General features: G+C 40.6%; 1 protein-coding gene across 2 annotated transcripts in view; it reads right to left on the bottom strand.

Annotated features, from left to right (window-relative positions):
- LOC129815698 (replication termination factor 2-like) overlaps positions 1–26,204 on the bottom strand; it is a 67,829-nt gene extending 41,625 nt beyond the window's left edge. Inside the window, exons 1-5 of one of the 2 annotated variants that reach the window (XM_055869736.1) lie at positions 26,012–26,204; positions 25,411–25,505; positions 19,158–19,251; positions 18,520–18,659; positions 17,841–17,919 (exon numbers count right to left, since the gene is read on the bottom strand). In XM_055869736.1, coding sequence (XP_055725711.1) covers positions 17,841–17,919; positions 18,520–18,659; positions 19,158–19,251; positions 25,411–25,505; positions 26,012–26,188 — 585 coding nt within the window. In that variant the 5' untranslated portion in view covers positions 26,189–26,204. The remainder of the gene's footprint in view (positions 1–17,840; positions 17,920–18,519; positions 18,660–19,157; positions 19,252–25,410; positions 25,506–26,011) is intronic. The other variant, XM_055869735.1, reaches the window with a different exon arrangement.
- Between the last annotated feature and the right edge of the window lie 272 nt (positions 26,205–26,476).

Below are 26,476 nucleotides of genomic sequence, written 5' to 3'. Positions count from 1 at the left end.
AAGTTTGCGCTCAGCAGACCTGAAATTTGCTGAGTGACAATTTATTTTTTGAGGGAACATTGCTCTGGACTGGTCTATGCGCTTGCGGAACTCATTCTCTGCTTGAGGGACCCATCCTCTGCGCGTCGACTCAGTGTTTGGTTGTTCAATGAGGTTTCATCTTGCTCGACAGCACCATCTTTCGCGCAATGGACTTTAGATGCTGATTTGACACGATATTAATGGACGGTTACTTTACAACAGAGATGGCCTACTTTTGAATAATACCATTTCATCTAACATATCCAGGGAATGCATGAATGATATTTTGGATGTGCAACCTGTCAAAATAGGATACAGAATAAAAAATACAAAAAAATGTTGCTCTACAGAGAAATTTGCCAGCATCTATTGTGTATATTGGCCTATAGGCTATATTGTTCGCCACCAGGAAGAGGGAACTCAAAACACTTAGGTAGATTGGTAACTCCAAATATGATAGTGTGGCTATATAACCATGTAGGATAATTGATTAACCTAATCAGTAAATGTTGGCTAATGTCCTACAAAAACCTTTTTTCCCAGACATTTTTTTTTACCCCCTACACCATTAACAAACATACGCATACGAAAAACAACTTACAGACGCCAACAAACTACATCTACCTCTCCTCTGCCCAGACCCACATGCTTACAACCCCATCCCTACTGCATGCATTATTGTTTGCCACATGGCCTTAAATTGTACCAATTCGTTTATCCTCGGTAGTCCATGCTATTTCAATAATAAAGTCATTTGATTTTTTCCATTTTGGTAACGATGGCGGATTGACTTTTTCAGCGCTAGGCCTAGGCTACTTGATGTAGGCCTATTCACTGCAAATGGTGCGCTCTACTCTGTGGGCACATCAAAGCCATACTTACAGCCTACCACTTGTAAAGTGATGCCATGAACTCAATATTAAGGTGAGAAATACATTATATACTCACAGAAAGCTGTGAGACTCTTTTATAACTATAACACTAGTTGCTTTGAAAACTGTATTTTTCACACAATTGCATTTTGAGCAATGGTCATATGCTTTTTCTTCTCAGAATGCATCCCTCCCTCCTCCATGAACATAGTGGGGAGAGGGAGTAAGAGTGACTCGCTCACACAGCAGACGACTGAGAAACAGGGACAGGCAGACGCTTTCATAGCAGGAATCAACGTAATGAATAGGCTTTTACTGTGGACCAAATAATGGTTTAAGAACCACCTACAGGAACATTATGTAGAAGAGAAAAAAAATGCAGGAAATTACAGAAGTACACAAAATAAAGGAAGGCAACGTCGGTGTCGGTAACTTTGGGTTCATGGTCACAGCTTTATGGGGCAGGCATGGTGGATGACACACACCATGGTACTTTTCTATGTGCACCGTGGTATACAGAAACGGTAGCTCCTACCTTTTATTTGCTTATTTGGCTAAACAACACGTTGTATCATTACGATAACTCAAAAAAGGGAGAGTTGTATGTTCATATCAAGGCAAATGATTGATGCATTAGCAACAGAAATGTGGCCAACTCAATGGAATCAAACAAGTCAAAAACAGTTAATCATTCACAAGTGAGCACAAACAGCTAAATGGATCACAGATAGAACCCCACCTCCATCTGACAGAAATTCCGCAGGGCACGGCACAGAACTAGCTGTACTAAAGGTTGAGTAATCTACAGTAGAAGAGTCACGCAAACAGCACCACTCTCCATTAGCAAACTACCTGAAGTGGCTAACTGACTATAACCGCAGGTTTTGTGTAACAAAGAAAACCATTGGGGAAGTGGGTAGTGTAAGTGAGGGGTAGGCTTGGGCAGTACACTGGGGTATTTGGAAATAGCCACAGGTAGAGCTTTGGCGGTCACAAATTTCTTCAGCCGGTGATTGTCAAGCAAATAACTGTCGGTCACTGATGCAGACCTCTGAAGCATCTACATTTTAAAAAGTCAAATAAATCCATGTAATATAGTCTACACCTTCACAATAAATCCATGTAATATAGTCTACACCATCACAATAAATCCATGTAATATAGTCTACACCTTCACAATAAATCCATGTAATATAGTCTACACCTTCACAATAAATCCATGTAATATAGTCTACACCATCACAATAAATCCATGTAATATAGTCTACACCATCACAATAAATCCATGTAATATAGTCTACACCATCACAATAAATCCATGTAATATAGTCTACACCATCACAATAAATCCATGTAATATAGTCTACACCATCACAATAATTCCATGTAATAGAGCCTACACCTTCACAATAAATCCATGTAATATAGTCTACACCATCACAATAAATCCATGTAATATAGTCTACACCATCACAATAAATCCATGTAATATAGTCTACACCTTCACAATAAATCCATGTAATATAGTCTACACCGTCACAATAAATCCATGTAATATAGTCTACACCTTCACAATAAATCCATGTAATAGAGCCTACACCTTCACAATAAATCCATGTAATATAGTCTACACCTTCACAATAAATCCATGTAATATAGTCTACACCTTCACAATAAATCCATGTAATATAGTCTACACCATCACAATAAATCCATGTAATAGAGCCTACACCTTCACAATAAATCCATGTAATATAGCCTACACCTTCACAATAAATCCATGTAAGAGCCTACACCATCACAATAAATCCATGTAATATATTCTACACCTTCACAATAAATCCATGTAATATAGCCTACACCTTCACAATAAATCCATGTAAGAGCCTACACCATCACAATAAATCCATGTAATATATTCTACACCTTCACAATAAATCCATGTAATATAGTCTACACCATCACAATAAATCCATGTAATATAGTCTACACCTTCACAATAAATCCATGTAATATAGTCTACACCATCACAATAAATCCATGTAATATAGTCTACACCATCACAATAAATCCATGTAATAGAGCCTACACCTTCACAATAAATCCATGTAATATAGTCTACACCTTCACAATAAATCCATGTAATATAGTCTACACCTTCACAATAAATCCATGTAATATAGCCTACACCTTCACAATAAATCCATGTAATATAGTCTACACCTTCACAATAAATCCATGTAATATAGTCTACACCTTCACAATAAATCCATGTAATATAGACTACACCTTCACAATAAATCCATGTAATATAGTCTACACCATCACAATAAATCCATGTAATATAGACTACACCATCACAATAAATCCATGTAATATAGTCTACACCTTCACAATAAATCCATGTAATATAGTCTACACCATCACAATAAATCCATGTAATATAGACTACACCATCACAATAAATCCATGTAATATAGTCTACACCTTCACAATAAATCCATGTAATATAGTCTACACCTTCACAATAAATCCATGTAATATAGTCTACACCATCACAATAAATCCATGTAATATAGACTACACCATCACAATAAATCCATGTAATATAGTCTACACCTTCACAATAAATCCATGTAATATAGACTACACCTTCACAATAAATCCATGTAATATAGTCTACACCATCACAATAAATCCATGTAATATAGTCTACACCATCACAATAAATCCATGTAATATAGTCTACACCTTCACAATAAATCCATGTAATATAGTCTACACCATCACAATAAATCCATGTAATATAGACTACACCATCACAATAAATCCATGTAATATAGTCTACACCTTCACAATAAATCCATGTAATATAGTCTACACCTTCACAATAAATCCATGTAATATAGTCTACACCTTCACAATAAATCCATGTAAGAGCCTACACCTTCACAATAATTCCATGTAATATAGTCTACACCTTCACAATAATTCCATGTAATATAGCCTACACCTTCACAATAAATCCATGTAATATAGCCTACACCTTCACAATAAATCCATGTAATATAGTCTACACCATCACAATAAATCCATGTAATAGAGCCTACACCATCACAATAAATCCATGTAATATAGTCTACACCTTCACAATAAATCCATGTCATAGAGCCTACACCTTCACAATAAATCCATGTAATATAGTCTACACCTTCACAATAAATCCATGTCATAGAGCCTACACCTTCACAATAAATCCATGTAATATAGTCTACACCTTCACAATAAATCCATGATTTATTTTAGACAGGTCTAAAGAAACATGATATGAAGAAAATGTAGTCTATTCCAGAAGTACATACTCTGAGTTGTCCTTATGTTAGTTCCTTATCTGGCTATGCCATATGGCTGTGACATATACTAGCTCATTTAGCAGACAAGATTTGCTTAGAATTCTGTGACATTATTTTATAGTATGAAGAATACAATTGAACACAGCGATATTTTCAGTAAGCGATTTGAGGGAATGTGCACATGCAGCTATTCTGTGTTGAGCAGTTAACAATAAAATAGGTACTCCATATGCTTAATTTAGAGTTATTAATTTAACTTCTTTCACGTCCGGATGAAATGCATGCCCAGAGTAAACAGCCTGCTACAAAGCCATAAAAGCTAGAATAAGCATACTATTAGATTTGGATAGAAAACACTCTGAAGTTTCTAAAACTGTTTGAATGATGTCTGTGAGTATAACAGAACTCATATGGCAGGCAAAACCCTGAGAAAAATCCAACCAGGAAGTGGGAAATCTGAGGTTGGTCGATTTTCAACTCAGCTCCTATTGAAGATACAGTGGGATATTGGTAATGTTGCACTTCCTATGGCTTCCACTAGATGTCAACAGTCTTTAGAATCTTGTCTGATGCCTCTACTGTGAAGTGGGGCCGAAGGAGACAGGAATTAGTCAGAGGTCTGCCAGCAGCCACGAGCTGACCATGCGCGTTCACATGAGAGTTTGCTCCCGTTCCATTTGCTTTTCTGAAGACAAAGGAATTCTCCGGGTTGGAACATTATTGAAGAATTATGTTAAAACATCCTAAAGATTGATTCAATACATCGTTTGACATGTTTCTACTGACTGTTACGGAACTATTTGACATTCTGTCTGCTTTTACTGAACGCGCTTCGTGACTTTGGATTTGTTTACCAAACGCACTGACAAAAGTAACTATTTGGACATAAATGATGGACATTACCGAACAAAACGAACATTTCTCATGGAAGTGGGAGTCCTGGGAGTGGATTCCGACAAAGATCAGCAAAGGTAAGTGAAGATTTATAATGCTTTTATGACTTTTGTTGATGCATAATGTGGCTATATTTTGTGTTTTGATTGGGCTCTGAGCGCCGACCTCAGATTATTGCATGGTTTTGCTTTTTCCGTAAAGCTTTTTTGAAATCTGACACAGCGGTTGCATTAAGGAGAAGTGCATCTAAAATCCCATGCATAACAGTTGTATCTCTTAGCAATGTTTATTATGAGTGTGTTTATTATGAGGAACTTCTGAACGTAAGGCGCCAATGTATTTTATTTTTATTTATTTTTATCCCCTTTTCTCCCCAATTTTCGTGGTATCCAATCGCTAGTAATTACTATCTTGTCTCATCGCTACAACTCCCGTACGGGCTCGGGAGAGACGAAGGTCGAAAGCCATGCGTCCTCCGAAGCACAACCCAACCAAGCCGCACTGCTTCTTTAACACAGCGCGCCTCCAACCCGGAAGCCAGCCGCACCAATGTGTCGGAGGAAACACCGTGCACCTGGCCCCCTTGGTTAGCGCGCACTGCGCCCGGCCCGCCACAGGAGTCGCTGGAGCGCGATGAGACAAGGATATCCCTACCGGCCAAACCCTCCCTAACCCGGACGACGCTAGCCCAATTGTGCGTCGCCCCACGGACCTCCCGGTCGCGGCCGGCTGCGACAGAGCCTGGGCGCGAACCCAGAGACTCTGGTGGCGCAGTTAGCACTGCGATGCAGTGCCCTAGACCACTGCGCCACCCGGGAGGCCCAAGGCGCCAATGTAAACTCAGATTTTTGGATATAAATATTAACGTTACCGAACAAAACATACATGTATTGTGTAACATGAAGTCCTATGAGTGTCATCTGAAGATCATCAAATCAAAGGTTAGTGATTAATTATATCTATATTTCAGCTTTTTGTGAATCCTTTCTTTGGCTGAAAAAATGGCTGTGTTATTCTGTGAATAGGCACTCACCTAACATAATCGTTTGGTTTGCTTTCGTCGTAAAGCCTTTTTGAAGTCGGACCCGGTGGCTGGATTTACAACAAGTGTATCCCTAAAATGGTGTAAAATACATGTATGTTTGAGGAATTTTAATTATGGGATTTCTGTTGTTTTGAATTTGGCGCCCTGCAGTTTCACTGGCTGTTGAAGAGGTGGGACGCTAACGTCTCACGTACCCTAGAGAGGTTAACTTAATGTTGTTCTACAAATGTTGGGCTATACGTTTTGATTTGTAATACATTGTAAGGCTTCATGATGCGACTAATGATGATTTGAAAAAAGTTGATTGAAAGGCATGAGCTCTGCTTTGTTTTTTGCGCAGGCTGTACACACTTCGTCAGTCTCTCATTCACAATATGAGAAGCACTTGATAATGCCTCAGATTTCCCGGTGGCATTCACTTTGTGTGGCCATAATACACCCTAGAAAAATCCATGCCTGCCTGCCCCGAAGCACCTCTCATCTCACTCACATGGCTCTCCATCACGTGATCGGGTCTTTCTCACAGGCTTCAAGCGAAGACAGACACATCGGGGACGCAACTGCTTGAGTCCTTATCCAATTCTGAGGTGCATGTTGAAGATATTGGAAGAACTGTCCACATTTACTTTGTCAGCCAACAAGATGAGTAGGCGTAACGAACAACAAAAGCACTAGCCTATGTCAATCAACTATCCCCCACAGCACAAAAGTCAACCTATTCTATTCTGTGTGAGAAATACATTTTCCAAACATAGTCTGGGACAGTTGTGGGATGCGATAGATCCCAAATGAATACAACCACTAGCATCAAACAAATGTTTTTAAGCAATGAGGCTGACACAGCAGATCACAAGATTTAGCTTAAAATGTTTAGACTATTAGGCTATTTCTTCACATTATAAGCACAGCAATGCGCACATGGCTAAGCACAAATGTTCCATTAGCGGGAAAACATCATTATCAAAAGTGACCAAAAATGCAATTACGCATATAATGCTTTTATTAAAAAGGTGCTTTTTTATGGTGAAAATTATCTTCCCCAAACTTGAAACTCACGCGCTGCTTATGTATGCCAGTTAGGCTCTACACCCCTTGTAAAGTGGATTAATGTGCTTAATTTTAAGAAGTTATTTGGCCACTGTAGTTGTGATACAAACCTTATCAAAACATATAGGCCTATGGGCTAGGCTACATGAGGTGTGCGACTATGCTTAGAAAAACATATAGGCCTATGGGCTAGGCTACATGAGGTGTGCGACTATGCTTAGAAAAACATATAGGCCTATGGGCTAGGCTACATGAGGTGTGCGACTATGCTTAGAAAAACATACAGGCCTATGGGCTAGGCTACATGAGGTGTGCGACTATGCTTAGAAAAACATACAGGCCTATGGGCTAGGCTACATGAGGTGTGCGACTATGCTTAGAAAAACATACAGGCCTATGGGCTAGGCTACATGGGGTGTGCGACTATGCTTAGAAAAACATACAGGCCTATGGGCTAGGCTACATGGGGTGTGCGACTATGCTTAGAAAAACATATAGGCCTATGGGCTAGGCTACATGAGGTGTGCGACTATGCTTAGAAAAACATATAGGCCTATGGGCTAGGCTACATGAGGTGTGCGACTATGCTTAGAAAAACATACAGGCCTATGGGCTAGGCTACATGGGGTGTGCGACTATGCTTAGAAAAACATACAGGCCTATGGGCTAGGCTACATGGGGTGTGCGACTATGCTTAGAAAAACATATAGGCCTATGGGCTAGGCTACATGAGGTGTGCGACTATGCTTAGAAAAACATATAGGCCTATGGGCTAGGCTACATGAGGTGTGCGACTATGCTTAGAAAAACATATAGGCCTATGGGCTAGGCTACATGAGGTGTGCGACTATGCTTAGAAAAACATATAGGCCTATGGGCTAGGCTACATGAGGTGTGCGACTATGCTTAGAAAAACATAGGCCTATGGGCTAGGCTACATGAGGTGTGCGACTATGCTTAGAAAAACATATAGGCCTATGGGCTAGGCTACATGAGGTGTGCGACTATGCTTAGAAAAACATATAGGCCTATGGGCTAGGCTACATGAGGTGTGCGACTATGCTTAGAAAAACATATAGGCCTATGGGCTAGGCTACATGAGGTGTGCGACTATGCTTAGAAAAACATATAGGCCTATGGGCTAGGCTACATGAGGTGTGCGACTATGCTTAGAAAAACATATAGGCCTATGGGCTAGGCTACATGAGGTGTGCGACTATGCTTAGAAAAACATATAGGCCTATGGGCTAGGCTACATGAGGTGTGCGACTATGCTTAGAAAAACATACAGGCCTATGGGCTAGGCTACATGAGGTGTGCGACTATGCTTAGAAAAAGTCGCAAAAAGGCATTATTTCTTGAGTTTAGCTGGGCATCATTCACAAGTGATAATATATCATTCACAAGTGTTAGGCTAATATTCTCACCCATTAGAATATTCTTGATTTAATCTTGTCTTTACATATACTAAATAATATATGTGTGAAATTCATTTTAATGTAGAATGGACCATTATCATGCACCTGTCTCGAAACAGGATCAGGGGGGGAAAAAAGTCATCTCTGCATCTGTCATAGCGAAGAGAGGACACTTTTTCTGTGGTTCATTTTCATGCCAGCCAGGTAGGCTATACTCCTGTTGTAAAGATAAGCAATGTTCTTAATATTTGCTTAGTATTAGGAAAGTTAAGAAATAAATATAGTAAGCCTAGCCTATAGAAAACTGAAGAGATCCTCTTTTTAATAGAGGCCATCACTCTGTTTTCTCACGAAATTGCATAGCCTATAGAAATGTGGCGAAACGTTGAGCTCATGGGCTCTCATGAAGCGTTTGATTTTCAAACACATTTGCATTGATGTCAGAGTGGTTAGAGGGACAATAGAGTGCTGAGTACCAGGCAGTTAGCAAGTTTGGTAGGCTACTATTGACCAGCAGCATCAGAACTTGGAGAAGCCTAATTACCGTAACTAAACGGTCACATGAAAATTTGACTGCCTTCATGACTCGTGACCGCCGGTGTGGCAGTAATACAATCGCTGCAGCCACGGGATGGTTTTTCAATTCCGTTGAAACTATTTACTTTAAGTTTTTTTATTTATAAATTGGAATATTAGCATCTACTTTTTAAGTACAGTGCCTTCAGAATCTATTCATAGACCTTGATTTTTTTCTCTCACCCATCTACACACAATAACCCATCATGACAAGGTGAAAACATGTTTACAGAAATGTTAGCAAATGTATTGAAAATACAGAAATCTCATTTACACAAGTATTCATGTCACACCCCTTTGCTCTGACACACCAAATTGAGATTAGGTGCATCCAATTTCCTTTGATCATCCTTGAGATGTCACTACAACTAGAGCTCTGGTACCCAACATAAGCCAGACTGACCCCGACTGACTTCATCAGGAAATGCTTCGCCGACATTGTACCCTCAGTGATGATTCACTGCTTCCCCAATCAAAAGCCCTGGATTAACACAGAGGTTGGCGCTAAGGTAAAGGACAGGGGCACCCACACACAGAGCTATCACAGCCAACTCCTATGCTACGGCTGAGGACACAAACAAGTACAAGAAGTCTTGCTACGACCTCTGCAGAGCCATCAAACAAGCAAAAGGACAGTATAGGCTCAAAGTGGAATCCTATTACACAGGCTCCGATGCCTGCTGCATGTGGCAGGGGCTACAGTCAATTACGGATTACAAAGGAAGACACAGCTGGGATCTGCCCAACAATGCCTCTCACCCAGACAAACTTAATGCACATTATGCACGCTTTGACAAAAACAACACCAAGCCTTGCATGAGGGCCCCCACCAACCCAGAGGACTGGGTGATCTCGCTCTCCGAGGCTGACGTGAGTAAGGTTTTCAATTAGGTCAACACTCGCAAGGCCACGGGGCTGGACGGTTTTCCAGGGCACATCCTCAGAGCATGCGCAGAAGAGCTGGCAACCTGGTAATTTTCAACCTCTCCTTGTCCCAGTCTGTAATCCCCAAGTCTCAAGCTAAACACCATCATTCCTATTCCCAAGAACTCTAACATGCTGACCACATCCCCCGCGTTGTATGCATGAGCGTTGCAAAATAAATGTACACATACATGTTATTCAATCATTGCACCCACACTGCTCGCACGCGTCTGCGTAGCCATGCGCTAAAATAGAACTTGGTTCTATTTGTGACACTTGACACTCTGCAAGTCCCACCTCTCTCATCTCCTCATAGTTTTTTAGGAGCAAATACCCACATGGGTGATTGAAAGATGAACTGAGGTCCACACTCCAGTCGGTGGTGGTAATGCACATTAAAGTTATAAAACCAACATATAAAGTCCAAAGAAGAAGAAGCCTGAAGGAGGAGAGATTAGTAGAAACAAACTTAGTTTGCCATTTTATCTGTGGATTAATTGTCGGAGTAGAGAACCGTGTGCATTTCATGTAAAATAACAACCCAATGCATATATCCCAGGACAAATTAGCTAGCAACAGTAAGCTAGCTAGCTAAATTGACAAAAATGTTTAATGCTTTTCGACCTGTCCCCAAATTAATATAGTTTCTTCAGAGTTCTTTTTGATATTTCAACCTGTGTCCTGATCATGTCTGGTGTGGGTGGAAAAAAATCAACATGCGCACGAGCGGTGTGGTCAGCACGTAAGGCTACCTGCCACAATGACTACCGCCCTGTAGCACTCACGTCTGTAATCAGGAATCACTTTGAAAGGCTGGTTATTGCACACAACTCCATCATCCCAGACCCACTCCAAATTGCATACCACACCAACCAATCCATAGACAACACAATCTCAATTGCACTCCACACTACCCACCCTAGATAAGTGGAAGGCCTTGCAAAAGTATTCAGACTTCTTGGATTTTTAAAAATGTGTTACAAAGTGTGATTAAAATTAATTTAATTGTGATGTCTTTGTCAATCTACACAAAATACTTGAGTGTCAAAGTGGAAGAAAAAATATATAACATTTAAAGGAAAAAGATGCATAACTAAAATCGTCGTTGCATAAGTATTCAGGCCCATTGTTTAGGCAAGCCTAAATTAGTTCAAGAGTCAAATTTGGCTAAACAAATCACATAAGTTACATGGACTCTCTCTCACTCGTGTGAGTCCATGTAACTTAAACAACATCTGTAAGGTCCCTCAGTTAAGTATTGAATTTCAATGCCAGATTTAACTACAAAGACCAGGGAGATTTTTGAAAGCCTCAAAAGAAGTTCAGTGATAGGTAACAATTACAAACCCGACACTGAATATCTCTTTAAGCATGATCAACTTCATAGATATGCTATGGATTAGGTATTAAACCACCCAGACACATCAAAGATACAGTCGTCCTTCTGAACTGAGCTGCAGGACAGGAATGAAACTGCTTAGGGATATTACGATGGGGCTATTGGCTACAGAGTTCAATGGCTGTGATGGGAGAACACTGAGGATGGATCAACAACACTGTAGTGACTCCACAATAATGACCTAAATTACAGAGTAAAAAGAAGAATACAAATATACAAAATACATGTTTTTCCAACCATGCATCTTGTATGGAAAGGCACTGAAGTAATAATGTGAAAAAAACACAGCAAGGGAGGTCCCATGTCAAATCCAAATGCCAGTACATCACTGGGGCCGAGCACCCTGCCATCCAGGAGCTCCATATCAGAGTGTGAAAGGAAGGCCTGGAAAATTGTTAAAGACCCCAGCCACCCAAGCCATAGAATGTTCTCTCTGCTTCTGTGCAGCATGCGTTACCAGAGCAACAAGTCTGAAAACAACAGGCTCATGAACAGCTTCTATTCCCAAGCCATAAGACTTTTAAATACAGTGGGCTCTAAAATTACTGGCACCCCTGACTGGCAATGCACAAACAATACTTTAAAAATATAAACAATATAATTAGAGATAAACTCAAAATACCAACATGTGAGAAATACTGTACATTATTAATGTTTCAATGGAACCAACCAAAATCATTCAATTATTTAATATAAAATACATTTCACCAAAATCAAGGTTTCATAATTATTGGCACTCCTCATTTAGTACTTAGTGCAACCACCTCTGGCAAGGATAACAGTCTTTTCCTGTAGTGTTTGACAAGGTTAAGGAACACATTTGGAGGGATTTTGGACCATTCCTCTATGCAGATACTTTCAAGATCCTTCACATTCTTGGGTTTGCTCTTATCAACTGCCCTCTTCAACTCAGCCCACAGGTTTTCGGTTGGATGGAGGTCCGGTGACTGAGATGGCCATGGCAGAACATTGATTTTGTTGTCACAGAACCATTTCTGTGTGGATCTTGAGGTATGTTTTGGGTCATTGTCTTGTTGGAAAGTCCCCCTACGGCCAAGTCCCAGCCTTCTGGCAGAGGCAACCAGATTGTCAGCCAAAATTGCCTGATACTTGGTGGAATTCATTATGCCATCAATCTTAACCAGGGCCTCTGGACCTCTGGAATTAACGTTTCAACGATTAACTGTTTCAACGCCAAACATGCCGATGCTGTATCTGACCAAAACGTTCAATTTTGGTCTCATCTGTTTGGAGTTTGGCAAACTCCAAGCACTTGCGTCTGTATCTTGGGGTCATTAAGGGCTTTCTTCTGGCAACCCTTCCAAAGAGCCTGTGGTTGTGGAGGTGGCGTCTGATGGTGCTTTTTGAAACCTGGTGACCCCAAGACGCCACCAAGGCCTGCAATTCTTTCACAGTGATTCTTGGGGGTTTTGTTGCTTCTCTCACGATCCTCCTCCCTATCCTGACGGGCAAAATGCATTTGCGTCCTCTACCCGTGAGGTATTCAATTGTTCCATATCTTTTGAATTTATTAATAATTGCCCTGACAGTGCTCAGTCATATATTCAATCGTTTGTGGATCATCTTGTAGCCATTACCAGATTTATAAAGGTCTACGACAATCTGTCTCTTTTGAACTGCCAGTTCTTTTCTTCATGGTGTTGGATGACAAAGGGATATTGCATGCCTGTTACCTCATTTTTATACCATATTGAAACAGGAAGTGATATAATATCTCAATATAGTTCCTTAACACTTCGATAAACTTAAATAAGTGGAATTTAATTCCTGGTTTAATGTTGGTAGATGTTATTTACAATAATATTTTAAAATGCCATTAATTGTGAATCTTGATTTGGAGGACCTTGATTTTTAATTAAATCAATAAATGATTTTGGTGGTTTCCAACATTAATAAAGTACAGTATTTTTCACATTTTGGTATTTTGAGTTTCTCTAATTATATTGTTTATATTTTTTAAGTATTGTTTGTGCATTGCCAGTCAGGGGTGCCAGTAATTTTGGCGCCCACTGTAGCTAACAAAACAGTTACACAGACTGTCTATGCACACAAACAGGATTCTACACACTGGTGTGTCCGAATACCCCTACTAGCGTACTACATACTATGTACTCATCATCGCATACTATTTAGCACATAACGTTTAGTAAAAAGTATGTAGTATGCCACGGCAGCAACACAGTAGCGTCTCCTGACTGGCTGAGTAGATGGGGCTGGGTGGATTTTTTCAAATTCAACAGACATGCATCGCATTAACCAGCCTGATAATAGCTCATTTCAATTAATTTCTCCAAACTCTGAATAGAATAGGAATGGAGTTATAGGCCTACTCAGGCTGGTTATAGGCAGATTATCGCCGGACAGCAACATAATAAATTAAAGCACGGATCACTGGGCGCAAGATCAGAATGACTGCAAATGCTTGATCCATGAATTAAATAATTAAACAGGAAGCCTAACATCCATATGTTTAAATCAAAAGGCATGATTAACATGACGACAAAAACGCAGCCAGATCCCGAGTCCCCGATGCTGACACGTTCAGAAAAAAAATATGGTTCAATATTTTGTTTAAAAGCTCTGACAACAGCCAAGAAAACAAGAAACACTTTTCAATGAGAAAAAATGTATCCAGTATGGGTAAAAAATAATATGCTTATGATGAAATACTTGTTATTTTAAGCAGACCAAAAACGCCTTAGCCTACAGTACCAGTGAAAAGTTTGGAAACGCCTACTCATTCAAGGGTTTTTCTTCAATTTTTCTAATTTCTACATTGTAGAATAATAGTGAAGACAATGAAATAATACATATGGATTCATGTAGTAACCAAAGTGTTAAGCAAATCAAAATATATTTAATATTTGAAATTCTTCAAAGTAGCCACCGTTTTCAATGATGACAGCTTTGCTCACTCTTGGCATGAGCTGGATTTGCCTGTCTTAGCAATTAGTTTATGTTAGTGAAATGCTGATGAGTGAAAACTATATGATTTCACAATTCGTTTTAGCATTCTGGTAATAGAGACCCAATGGGCTTTTCTTGCGTTTTTAGTGCCCCCTTGTTTGCTATGCTGCTAATACTGTAAATCCTGGGATAAGAGAAGGACAGTATGACAATGTGAAAATCTGGATACCGCCCAAGTCTAATTTAAAGTACAATCGATTTTCTAAACGTCGTATACATCGTGGCCAAAAGTTTTGAGAATGACACAAATATTATTTTTCACAAAGTCTGCTGGCTCAGTTTATATGATGTCAATTTGCATATACTCCAGAATGTTATGAAGATTTATCAGATGAATTTCAATTAATTGCCATGCAAATGAACTGAATCCCCCCCAAAATAAATTTCCACTGCATTTCAGCCATGCCACAAAAGGACCAGCTGACATCATGTCAGTGATTCTCTCATCAACACAGGTGTGAGTGTTGACAAGGACAGGGCTGGAGATCACTCTGTCATGCTGATTGAGTTCGAATAACAGACTGGAAGCTCCAAAAGGAACGTGGTGCTTGGAATCATTGTTCTTCCTCTGTCAACCATGGTTACCTGCAAGGAAACATGTGCCGTCATCATTGTTTTTCACAAAAAGGGATTCACAGGCAAGGATATTGCTTCCAGTAAGATTGCACCTAAATGAACCATTTATCGGATCATCAAGAACTTCAAGGAGAGCGGTTCAATTGTTGTGAAGAAGGCTTCAGGCGCCTAAGAAAGTCCAGCAAGAACCAGGACCGTCTCCTAAAGTTGATTCAGCTGCGGGATCGGCGCACCACCAGTACAGAGCTTGCTCAGGAATGGCAACAGGCAGGTGTGAGTGCATCTGCACGCACAGTGAGGTGAAGACTTTTGGAGGATGGCCTGGTGTCAAGAAGAGCAGCAAAGAAGCCACTACTCTCCAGGAAAAACATCAGGGACAGACTGATATTCTGCAAAAGGTACAGGGATTGGACTACTGAGGAACGGGGTAAAGTCATTTTCTCTGATGAATCCCCTTTCCGATTGTTTGGGGCATCCGGAAAAAAAGCTTGTCCGGAGAAGACAAGGTGAGCGCTACCATCATTCCTGTGTCATGCCAACAGTAAAGCATCCTGAGACCATTCATGTGTGGGGTTGCTTCTCAGCCAAGGGAGTGTGCTAATTCACAATTTTGCCAGAGAACACAGCCATGAATAAAGAATGGTACCAACACATCCTCCGAGAGCAACTTCTCCCAACCATCCAGGAACAGTTTGGTGACGAACAATGCCTTTTCCAGCATGATGGAACACCTTGTCATAAGGCAAAAGTGATAACTAAGTGGCTCGGGGAACAAAACATCGTTTTTTTGGGTCCATGGCCAGGAAACTCCCCAGACCTTTAATCACATTGAGAACTTGTGGTCAATCCTCAAGAAGCGGGTGGACAAACAAAAACCCACAAATTCTGACAAACTCCAAGCATTGATTATGCAAAAATGGGCTGCCATCAGTCAGGATGTGGCCCAGAAGTTAATTGACAGCATGCCAGGGCGGATTGCAGAGGTCCTGAAAAAGAAGGGTCAACACTGCAAATATTGACTCTTTGCATCAACTTCATGTAATTGTCAATAAAAGCCTTTGACACATGAAATGCTTGTAATCATACTTCAGCATTCCATAGTAACATCTGACAAAAATATCTAAAGTCACTGAAGCAGCAAACTTTGTGAAAATTAATATTTGTGTCATTCTCAAAACTTTTGGCCACGACTGTACTATTCATCTCTCTTTTGTCACATACTCAAGCGGGACACAAACAAGCAGGCAGCAGAGTCCTGTTTTACCACCTGAGTAAGTACTATTTAGGACGCAAGTATGGGTAATCGGACAAGGCCACTCACTCACTCACACACACACACACTTCATTCTGACTACTAAAAACAGACTCATATACAAGCATCAAACACACTGCTGCTAGTCTGTTTATCATATTTCCTGGTGCCTATTCATACAAGTGCCTTCAGAAATTAATCACATCCCTTCCAAATTTTGTTGTATTACAAAGTGGGATTAAAATGGATTTCTCAATTTTTTGTCAACGATCTACACAAAATACTCTAGTGTTAAAGTGGAAGACAAAATTTAAAATATATATATGAAAAGTAAAACACAAAAATATCTTGATTAGACAAGTATTCAATACATGTTAGAATCCCCTTTGACAGCGATTACAGCTGTGAGTCTTTCTGGGTAAGTCTAAGAGCATTCTACACCTGGATTGTACAATATTTGCACATTATTCTTTTCATGTCAAATATATTGTTGATTTGTCCATTGCTGGACAACCATTTTCAGGTCTTGCCATAGATTTTCATGCAGATTTAAGTCAAAACTGTAACTCAGCTACTCAGGAACATTCACTGTCTTCTTGGTAAGCAACTCCAGTATAGATTTGGCCTTGTGTTTTAGGTTATTGTCCTGCTAAATGGTGAATTAATATCCCAGTGTCTGGTGGAAAACAGACTGAACCAGGTATTCCTCTAGGATTTTGCATGTGCTTAGCTCCATTTGTTTCGCTGAATAACTCCCCAGTCCTTAACGATTACAAGCATACCCATAACATGATGCAGCCACCACTATGCTTGAAAATATGGAGAGTGGTACTCCGTAATGTGTTCTATTTTTTGTCCCAAACAAAACACTTTGGATTCAGGACAAAAAGTTAATTGTTTTGCCACATTTCTTGCAGTATTACTTTAGTGCCTTGTTGCAAACAGGATGCAATTTTTTTTTTTTATATTTTTTTTTTAATTCTGTACAGACTTCCTTCTTTTCACTCTGTCAATAATAACAATAATAACTAACAATAATAACAAACATTTTTATTAAATTGTAAATATTTCAAAAAACATAATTCCACTTTGAAATTATGGGGTATAGTGGGTAGGCCAGTGACAAAAAATAAATCACAATTGAATCCATTTTAAATTCAGGCTGTAACAACAAAATGTGGAAAAAGTCAAGGGGTGTGAATACTTTCTGAAGGCACTCTATCTACCCCTACAACTCCAGTATACCTGCACATTGTAAATAAGGTATAGGTACTGACCCTGGAACTGACTCTGTATATAGCTTATCTACTTCCTCGTGTTCTTCTCACTTCTACTTTTCATGTGTACTATGGAAATGAGTCACTGCATTGTTGGGCGAGAGCTTGCAAGAAACTGTACAATAAAACTTGAAAGTCGACCAACTGCAGAACAGCAGATAGCTTGTTGGAGAGGATGCTACATACAGTCTGACCAACCTTGTGACATATCTCAGTCTTGACTTCCTTCAGGGCCCGGTCGGAAAACACACAACCACAGGTACGCAGAAAACAGAACCTGAGAGACAAGATCACACACAAGGGTTAAGGTTGTGATGCAACAAACCTCTATTGTCCCCTTTTACTCTGTCTACCTGCCCGTCTCCTTCCTTCTATTCCTATCCAGAAGGAGTTCAGAATTATATTCTCCTCAAAAAAATTATTAAAGAAAATGACAACGCTCAAATAGTGGAGTGGCTCACGTTATCACTCAATCTCATCTCTACAGTTTAGCGCTGAGTCCTACTGCACAGACCCTGGTCCCAGATCTGTGTGCGCTCTTGCCAACTCTGTTACTGTCATTGTGAAGTCAGGCTGACACTCCGGCTAGAGGCAACTGCATTAGATTCAGTGACAGTACTCCGTTAGATGCTGACATTGTGAGATGACCTTGAGACCAAACTGCACCCATCTATGCTTCTCATTGAAACCCATTGATAAGATGGTGAGACGTTGACGAGATGCTAGTATCTAGGGTCCTATACATTAGTTCACACCGTAACAAAACATTTTGCAAAGGAGAACAAGCCTTACTAATTGGACAAATTTAGGTAGATCCCTCAGAGTGATGAAGAAATCCATGAGGAATGACATGCACGCACATGCACGCACACAGTACCTATGTTTGCCGTTCATCTCCAGGCCCACCACAGGACAGATGAACATGGCACAGTGCATGTCCTCGTAGCGGTCCCCTTTGGTGTTCCTCCTCTCGCCTTCCCAGGCTGGGTTGTCAGTCAGGTTCAGCTCCTTTATGTCCTGTGGAATGACACACACACCATAATATTATGGGTTATTATTTCATTTGATTCCCTTTAGATAATGCAATGATATTAGGGCTGGAAACTGCCAGGGACCTCACAATAAGATATTATCACGATACTTAAGTGATGATACGATATGTATTGCGATTCTCACGATTCTATATGTATTGTAATTTGGTACTGAGATTTTATTGCAATGTGATGTTCCAAACATATTGCTCACTATATATCTGCTCCGGAAATACAAGAGAGCACGAGAAAACGAGTTCTGATCAATCAGGGAAATAAAAGTATAGGAAAGATGTTGGCTCGCTATTTCAAAAGAAGATGTAGAACAAGATATAGGATAAAAAACTATTTTTTACAAATCAATACTTAAGAGTCAATTAACAATATAATATCATCAAAAAATAATATTGCGATAACTGTATAGATTTTTTCCCCCATCACTAAATGATATGTGTGGCCGTGAGACCACGGATAATTACCATACCTTAATGCCACGAAGGTGTGATACAACCTCGCTGTTGGGTCTATCTGCGGATTTATCCAGAAGGAATTCAATCACGGCATCTTTGTTATAAAGTCTGTAAACAAGAATAAAATTTTGATTATGGAATACATGTGTGATAGTTCTATCTAATAGACCTGTTTTGACAAAAATTTGAGAACTGTTAAATGTTGAATCTTGGCCCCTGACCATTTACTGTTGCATGGGGCAAGATTTTTTATTTTATTTAACCTTTATTTAACTAGGCAAGTCAGTTAAGAACAAATTCTTATTTACAATGATGGCCTACCCCGGCCAAACCCTAACCCGGACGACGCTGGGCCAATTGTGCGCCGCCCTATGGGGTAACCCAATCACGGCCGGTTGTGATACAGCCTAGAGTCAAACCAGGGTCTGTAGTGCCGCCTCTTGCACTGAGATGCAGTGCCTTAGACTGCTGCACCACTCGGGAGCCCCTTAGTAACTAAAACTAGTGAGCGCCATCAACAAGTTGCAGCTAGCTCCCCTTAGCCAATCCCATATTTATGTGTCCCAAATCTGTAATTCGCACTCCGACCTGTGAAAGGCAGCAATATGCCACAAAGCATCTAGTCTGAAGGAAAGCTACAACAAGAAGTTGTTTAGCTAACTAGCTAGCTAGTCAGTAGCTAACTAGCTAGCTTTAGCTACTAAGTGTAGCTAAGGATCGAGTGCTGTGTTGTTGAGGTTCGTTGAAACAACAGAACAACGTGTGTGGATCACTGCTATGAAGATCTGGCTACATTTCACTTCAGGTAACGTTATTTGTCAAACTAATATGCTTGCTAGCCAGTTAGCTGTTTTCCACTCAGTGTCTGAAGGCCTAGCAAAAGCTATTTATTCTGTTAAAAGCTGTCTTTGCCACCCAAAAAGCTAACTTTTTATGATACAGGAAAATAAATCTGACTGTGGGTTGCTGTAACATCTCTAGCTAGCTAACTAGCCAGCCAGCCAGCCAGCCAGTAGCTAACTAGCTAGCTAGCCAGCCAGACAGCCAGTAGCTAACTAGCGAGCTAGCCAGCAACTAGCTAGCTAGCCAGCTAGTAGCTAGCTTGCAGTAGCAAACTAGCCAGTAGCTAGCTTGCCAGTAGCTAACTAGCCAGTAGCTAACTAGCCAGTAGCTAACTAGCCAGTAGCTAGCTTGCCAGTAGCTAACTAGCCAGTCAGCCAGCCAGTAGCTAACTAGCCAGTAACTAGCGAGCCAGTCAGTAGCTAGCTTGCCAGCCAGTAGCTAGCTTGCCAGCCAGTAGCTAGCTTGCCAGCCAGTAGCTAGCTTGCCAGCCAGTAGCTAGCTTGCCAGCCAGTAGCTAACTTGCTAGTAGCTAACTAGCCAGTAACTAACTAGATAGCTTGCCAGTAGCTAACTAGCTAGCTTGCCAGTAGATGGGGAGCAAGTCTAGGGGGTTTGATGCCTTGCTCATGGGCACAATGGTAGCAGATGATACATGGTATCAATGACGAACAGCCTTCCAGTTGCTAGTTCAGTTCCATTCCCATATTTGTGTTGCCCCAATCCGGGTCTTAAACCATCAACCTTCCAGTTGCTGGTCTTTCTCGCCAACCTCTGTTTCTCAATCCTGGTCCCGGGGACCCAAATGTGTGCATATTCTTATTTTTGTCCTAAAACTGCACAACTGATTCAAATTATCAATGTATCAATGCTTCGATCATTTGATTCAGGTGTGTAGTGCTATTGCAAAAAGTAAAATGTGCAACAATTTGCAACTCTAGTACCAGGAAACACTGCTCTACAGGACCAATAAATGAGTGTGGTGCGTAACTACAATGGTTTCTGCCCAGGATGACTCTTTGACCACAATTGTTCTCCACCCAGGGGTGCTGCACTGCAGGCAGTTGGGAAAAGCAGAAGACATATTTCCGTTCTAACCAACAGACAATAAAGTATCTATTCTCTCCATGACGATGTCACAAGATGACTCGTTGCACATCTCTACACCCACAACACTGTTGTGAATGTCTATTACTATAACTACTTATTGTGAATTACTCGTTTATTGTGAAAGACTAATATTGTGAGAGACTAATATATTGCATTATAACATGTTTACTTTGCCAACAAATGAGAGAGTTGAAATGAGAGAGCTAAAATGACACCTTTGAACTTGAGATGGGTTAATGGAATACTAACTGAAATCTGGACACTGACAGGGCTAGAACATCTTACATGTAGCCAAATATGAAATGAACTCATGCAGAATTAAGTATTTCTTCCAGGATAATGATACACCAAATGTTATTTTTGTCTCAGGAAAAGTGGAGCAATATGGAAAGATGTATTTCGTATCTCAAGCAAAAGCGAATATGCATTCATTCAGTCAGCTCTATACGGAAATAAGAAACAGGAAACCGCTCATCCAGAGGCGGCCTCCTTGTGTCTGGGGACTTTAATGCAGGGAAACTTAAATCAGTTTTACCTTATTTCTATCAGCATGTTAAATGTTCAACCAGAGGGAGAAAAAAATTCTAGATCCCCTTTACTCCACACACAGAGACGCATACAAAGCTCTCCCTCACCCTCCATTTGGCAAATCTGACCATAATTATATCCTCCTGATTCCTGCTTACAAGCAAAAAGTAAAGCAGGAAGCACCAGTGACTCGGTCTATAAAAAAAAGTGGTAAGATTAAACAGATGCTAAACTACAGGACTAGTCTGCTAGCACAGACTGGAATATATTACGGGATTCTACCGATGTCATTGAGGAGTACACCACATCAGTCACTGGCTTTATCAATAAGTGCATCGAGGATGTCGTCCCCACAGTGACTGTACATACATACCCCAACCAGAAGCCATAGATTACAGGCAACATTCATACTGAGCTAAAGGGTAGAGCTGCTGCTTTCAATGTGCAGGACTCTAACCCGGAAGCTTATAAGAAATCCTGCTATGCCCTCCGACAAACCATCAAACAGGCAAAGTGCCAATACAGAACTAATATTGAATCATACTACACTGGCTCCGATGCTCGTTGAATGTGGCAGGGCCTGCAAACTATTACAGACTACAAAGGGAAGCACAGCCGCGAGCTGCCCAGTGACATGAGCTTACCAGACGAGCTAAATTACTTCTATGCTCACTTCGAGGCAAGCAAAATTGAGGCATGCATGAGAGCATCAGCTGTTCTGGATGACAGTGTGATCACGCTCTCCGTAGCCGACGTGAGTAACACCTTTAAACAGGTCAACATTCACAAGGCCGCTGGGACAGACAGATTACCAGGACGTGTGCTCCGGGCATGTGCTGACCAACTGGCAGGTGTTTTCACTGACATTTTCAACATGTCCCTGAATGAGTCTGTAATACCAACATGTTTCAAGCAGACCACCATAGTACCTGTGCCCAAGAACAGTACGGTAACCTGCCTAAATGACTACAGACCCGTAGCACTCACGTCGGTAGCCATGAAGTGCTTTGAAAGGCTGGTAATGGCTCACATCAACACCATTTTCCCAGAAACCCTAGACCCACTCCAATTTGCATACCGCTCAAACAGTTCCACAGATGATGACATCTCTATTGCACTCCACACTGCCCTCTCCCACCTGGACAAAAGGATAACCTACATGAGAATGCTATTCATTGACTACAGCTCAGCGTTCACAGATTTTGACGATAAAAAAAAAAATGTACACCTTTATTTAACTAGGCAAGTCATTTTCAATAACGGCCTAGAAACGGTGGGTTAACTGCCTTGTTCAGGGGCAGAACGACAGATTTTTACCTTGTCAGCTCAGGGATTCAATCTTGCAACCTTACGGTTAACTAGTCCAACGCTCTAACCACCTGCCTTACGAGGAGCCTGCCTGTTACGCGAATGCAGTAAGAAGCCAAGGTAAGTTGCTAGCTAGCATTAAACTTATCTTATAAAAAACAATCAATCAATCATAATCACTAGTTATAACTACACATGGTTGATGATATTACTAGTTTATATAGCGTGTCCTGCATTGCATATAATCGATGCGGTGCGCATTCGCGAAAAAGGACTGTCGTTGCTCCAACGTGTACCTAACCATAAACATCAACGCCTTTCTTAAAATCAATACACAGAAGTATATATTAATAACCTGCATATTTAGCTAAAAGAAATCCAGGTTAGCAGGCAATATTAACCAGGTGAAATTGTGTCACTTCTCTTGCATTCATTGCACGCAGAGTCAGTGTATATGCAACAGTTTGGGCCGCCTGGCTCATTGCGAACTAATTTGCCAGAATTTTACGTAATTATGACATAACATTGAAGGTTGTGCAATGTAACAGGAATATTTAGACTGATGGATGCCACCCGTTAGATAAAATACGGAACGGTTCTGTATTTCACTGAAAGAATAAATGTTTTGTTTTCGAGATGATAGTTTCCGGATTCGACCATATTAATGACCTAAGGCTCGTATTTCTGTCTGTTATTATGTTATAATTAAGTCTATGATTTGATAGAGCAGTCTGACTGAGCAATGGTGGGCACCAGCAGGCTCGTAAGCATTCATTCAAACAGCACTTTCGTGCGTTTTGCCAGCAGCTCTGCTGTTTATGAATTCAAGCCTATCAACTCCCAAGATTAGGCTGTTGTAACCGATGTGAAATGGCTAGCTAGTTAGCGGGGTGCACGCTAATAGTGTTTCAAACGTCACTCGCTCTGAGACTTGGAGTAGTTGTTCCCCTTGCTCTGCATGGGTAACTGCTTCGAGGGTGGCTGTTGTCGATGTGTTCCTGGTTCGAGCCCATGTAAGAGCGAGGAGAGGGACAGAAGCTATACTGTTACACTGGCAATACTAAAGTGCCTATAAGAACATCCAATAGTCAAAGGTATATGAAATACAAATGGTATAGAGAGAAATAGTCCTATAATTCCTATAATAACTACAACCTAAAACTTCTTACCTGGGAATATTGAAGACTCATGTTAAAAGGAACCACCAGCTTTCATATGTTCTCATGTTCAGAGCAAGGAACTTGCTTTAGCAAGCGGCATGCTGACTGCAGGAATGTCCACCAGAGCTGATGCCAGAAAATGGAATGTTCATATCTCTACCATATGCCACCTCCAATGTTGTTTTAGAGAATTTGGCAGTACGTCCAATCTGCCTCACCAGCCAAGGGCCTCCACATCTGGCTTCTTCACCTGCAGGATCATCTGAGACCAGCTGATGAAAACTGAGAAGTATTTATGTCTGCAATAAAGCCCTTTTGTGGGGAAAAACTAATTCTGATTGGCTGGGCCTGGCTCCCCAGTGGGTGTGCCTGGCTCTGAAGTGGATGGGCCTATGCCCCATCAGGCCCACCCAGTTATGTAAAATCCATAGATTAGGGCCTCGTGAATTTATTTCATTTGACTGATTTCCTTATATATCTGTAACTCAGTAAAATTGTTGAAATTGTGTTTATATTTTTGTTCAGTGTAAATACATAAGTGTCACACCAGCTATATGAATAGTACACAACAACGGAGATGTAATTTATAGATCGGCAGGTAAGGGTGCTCTCAGGCGGCTAAATGTCCTTTACCATTCGGCCATCAGATTTACCACCAATGCTCCTTATAGGACACATCACTACACTCTATACTCCTCTATAAACTGGTCATCTCTGTATACCTGTCGCAAGACCCAGTGGTTGATGCTTATTTATTTAACCCTCACTCCCCCTATCTGAGATATCTACTGCAGCCCTCAACTTCCACATACACCCATTCTCCCAGTCACATTCTGTTAAAGGTCCTCAAAGCACACACATCCCTGGGTCGCTCGTCTTTTCAGTTCGCTGCAACTAGCGACTGGAACGTGCTGCAACAAACACTCAAACTGGACAGTTTTATCTCAATCTCTTCATTCAAAGACTCAATCATGGACACTCTTACTGACAGTTGTGGCTGCTTTGCGTGGTGTATTGTTGTCTACATTCTTGCCCTTCGTGCTGTTGTCTGTACCCAATAATGTTTGTACGATGTTTCGTGCTGCTACCATGTTGTTGTCATGTATTGCTGCCATGCTATGTTGTTGTCTTGGGTCTCTCTTTATGTAGTGTTGACTCTTGTCGTGATGTGTGTTTTTTCCTATATATATTTTTTTTTATTCCATCCCTGTCCCCGCAGGAGGCCATCGTTGTAAATAAGAATTTGTTAACTGACTTTCCTAGTTAAACAAAGTTAAAATAAATCAAATAAAAAAAAAAAACTGATTAAAATAATCCTCACCTTCCCAGATCACAAGTAACAATTGGGCTCCGGAGTTTCTCCGTGCTGAGAGCACAATACTTCCACCGAGCAGCAAGCGCTGCATTTTTGTCAACCTTGAGTGGAGAGATTAACACTTTCAACGTAGTTCATGCCCACTGCTGTTCCGTTGCATTTGGTTATATCTTAAATACTTCGTCGCTAGCTAAATACCATTAGTGATAGGAGACACCAAGGAAGGAATTGTTACAGTAACTCTGATTGAGATGCAGGACCACTGCACTACCTACCACCTGTCACATAATGCTCCGTATTAACTAGCTAATTACACAGCCATGGCAAAGTATCTCATCAACTATGATGAATGTTGATGGTTTGTTATTTCTGAAACTAGCATAACAGGCTAGCTAGCTAGCGGACTTTACGTGGGCATGGCGAGTTAGTAAGCGAACTAACTGATGAATAAAAGCAAGCTAAGTGTTTACATGCATGTATCTAACATTAAGGTCGTTTGAGTGGACTATAGCTTCTCTGTTTTCTTTAACAAAACCTCCATAACGTTAGCTAGCTCAAAAACGTTAACTAACGTTAGCTAGTTTAAGCTAGCTAGCTATAAGGTTACCTTCTCAACTTTCTTTGGGCCTTTCACCAACTCATGCCTTTTAGGAATAGTTCCACCATCACATCCCATTTTGACAAAGAGCACAAAAGGTGATTTCTTGGAATGGCCTGCTAATTTTGCTCGGTGAAAATCCAAACAGGCTGGTTGTAAAATAAACAAAGAATATTCAAAGAACATCTCTCAATGTTCCACAAATTTTGATGTCGCTCTCTAGTGTTCAGAAATAGGTTTGCCTGTTAAAATATTTTCCAGTAATGAACACCAGGGAGCAGCATATAGGTTTTTACTACGACTTCAACCTTGTCAAGAGTAAATTATACCAAAACAAGATGAATAGCTATGCTATTGTTAAAAAACGGCATTTAAGTTTACATTATTTTTCAAAATATGTTGTAAGAATTGGTCATTTTTTGTAAGCTTCTTTCTTGCACTTCAACTACAAGACGTGTTCCCAAATAAACAAAT

Source organism: Salvelinus fontinalis, chromosome 18 (assembly GCF_029448725.1).
Source record: "Salvelinus fontinalis isolate EN_2023a chromosome 18, ASM2944872v1, whole genome shotgun sequence".
Taxonomy (NCBI): domain Eukaryota; kingdom Metazoa; phylum Chordata; class Actinopteri; order Salmoniformes; family Salmonidae; genus Salvelinus; species Salvelinus fontinalis.
The sequence above is the reverse complement of the archived record's forward strand: the minus strand, read 5'-3'. Positions and strand labels throughout refer to the sequence as shown.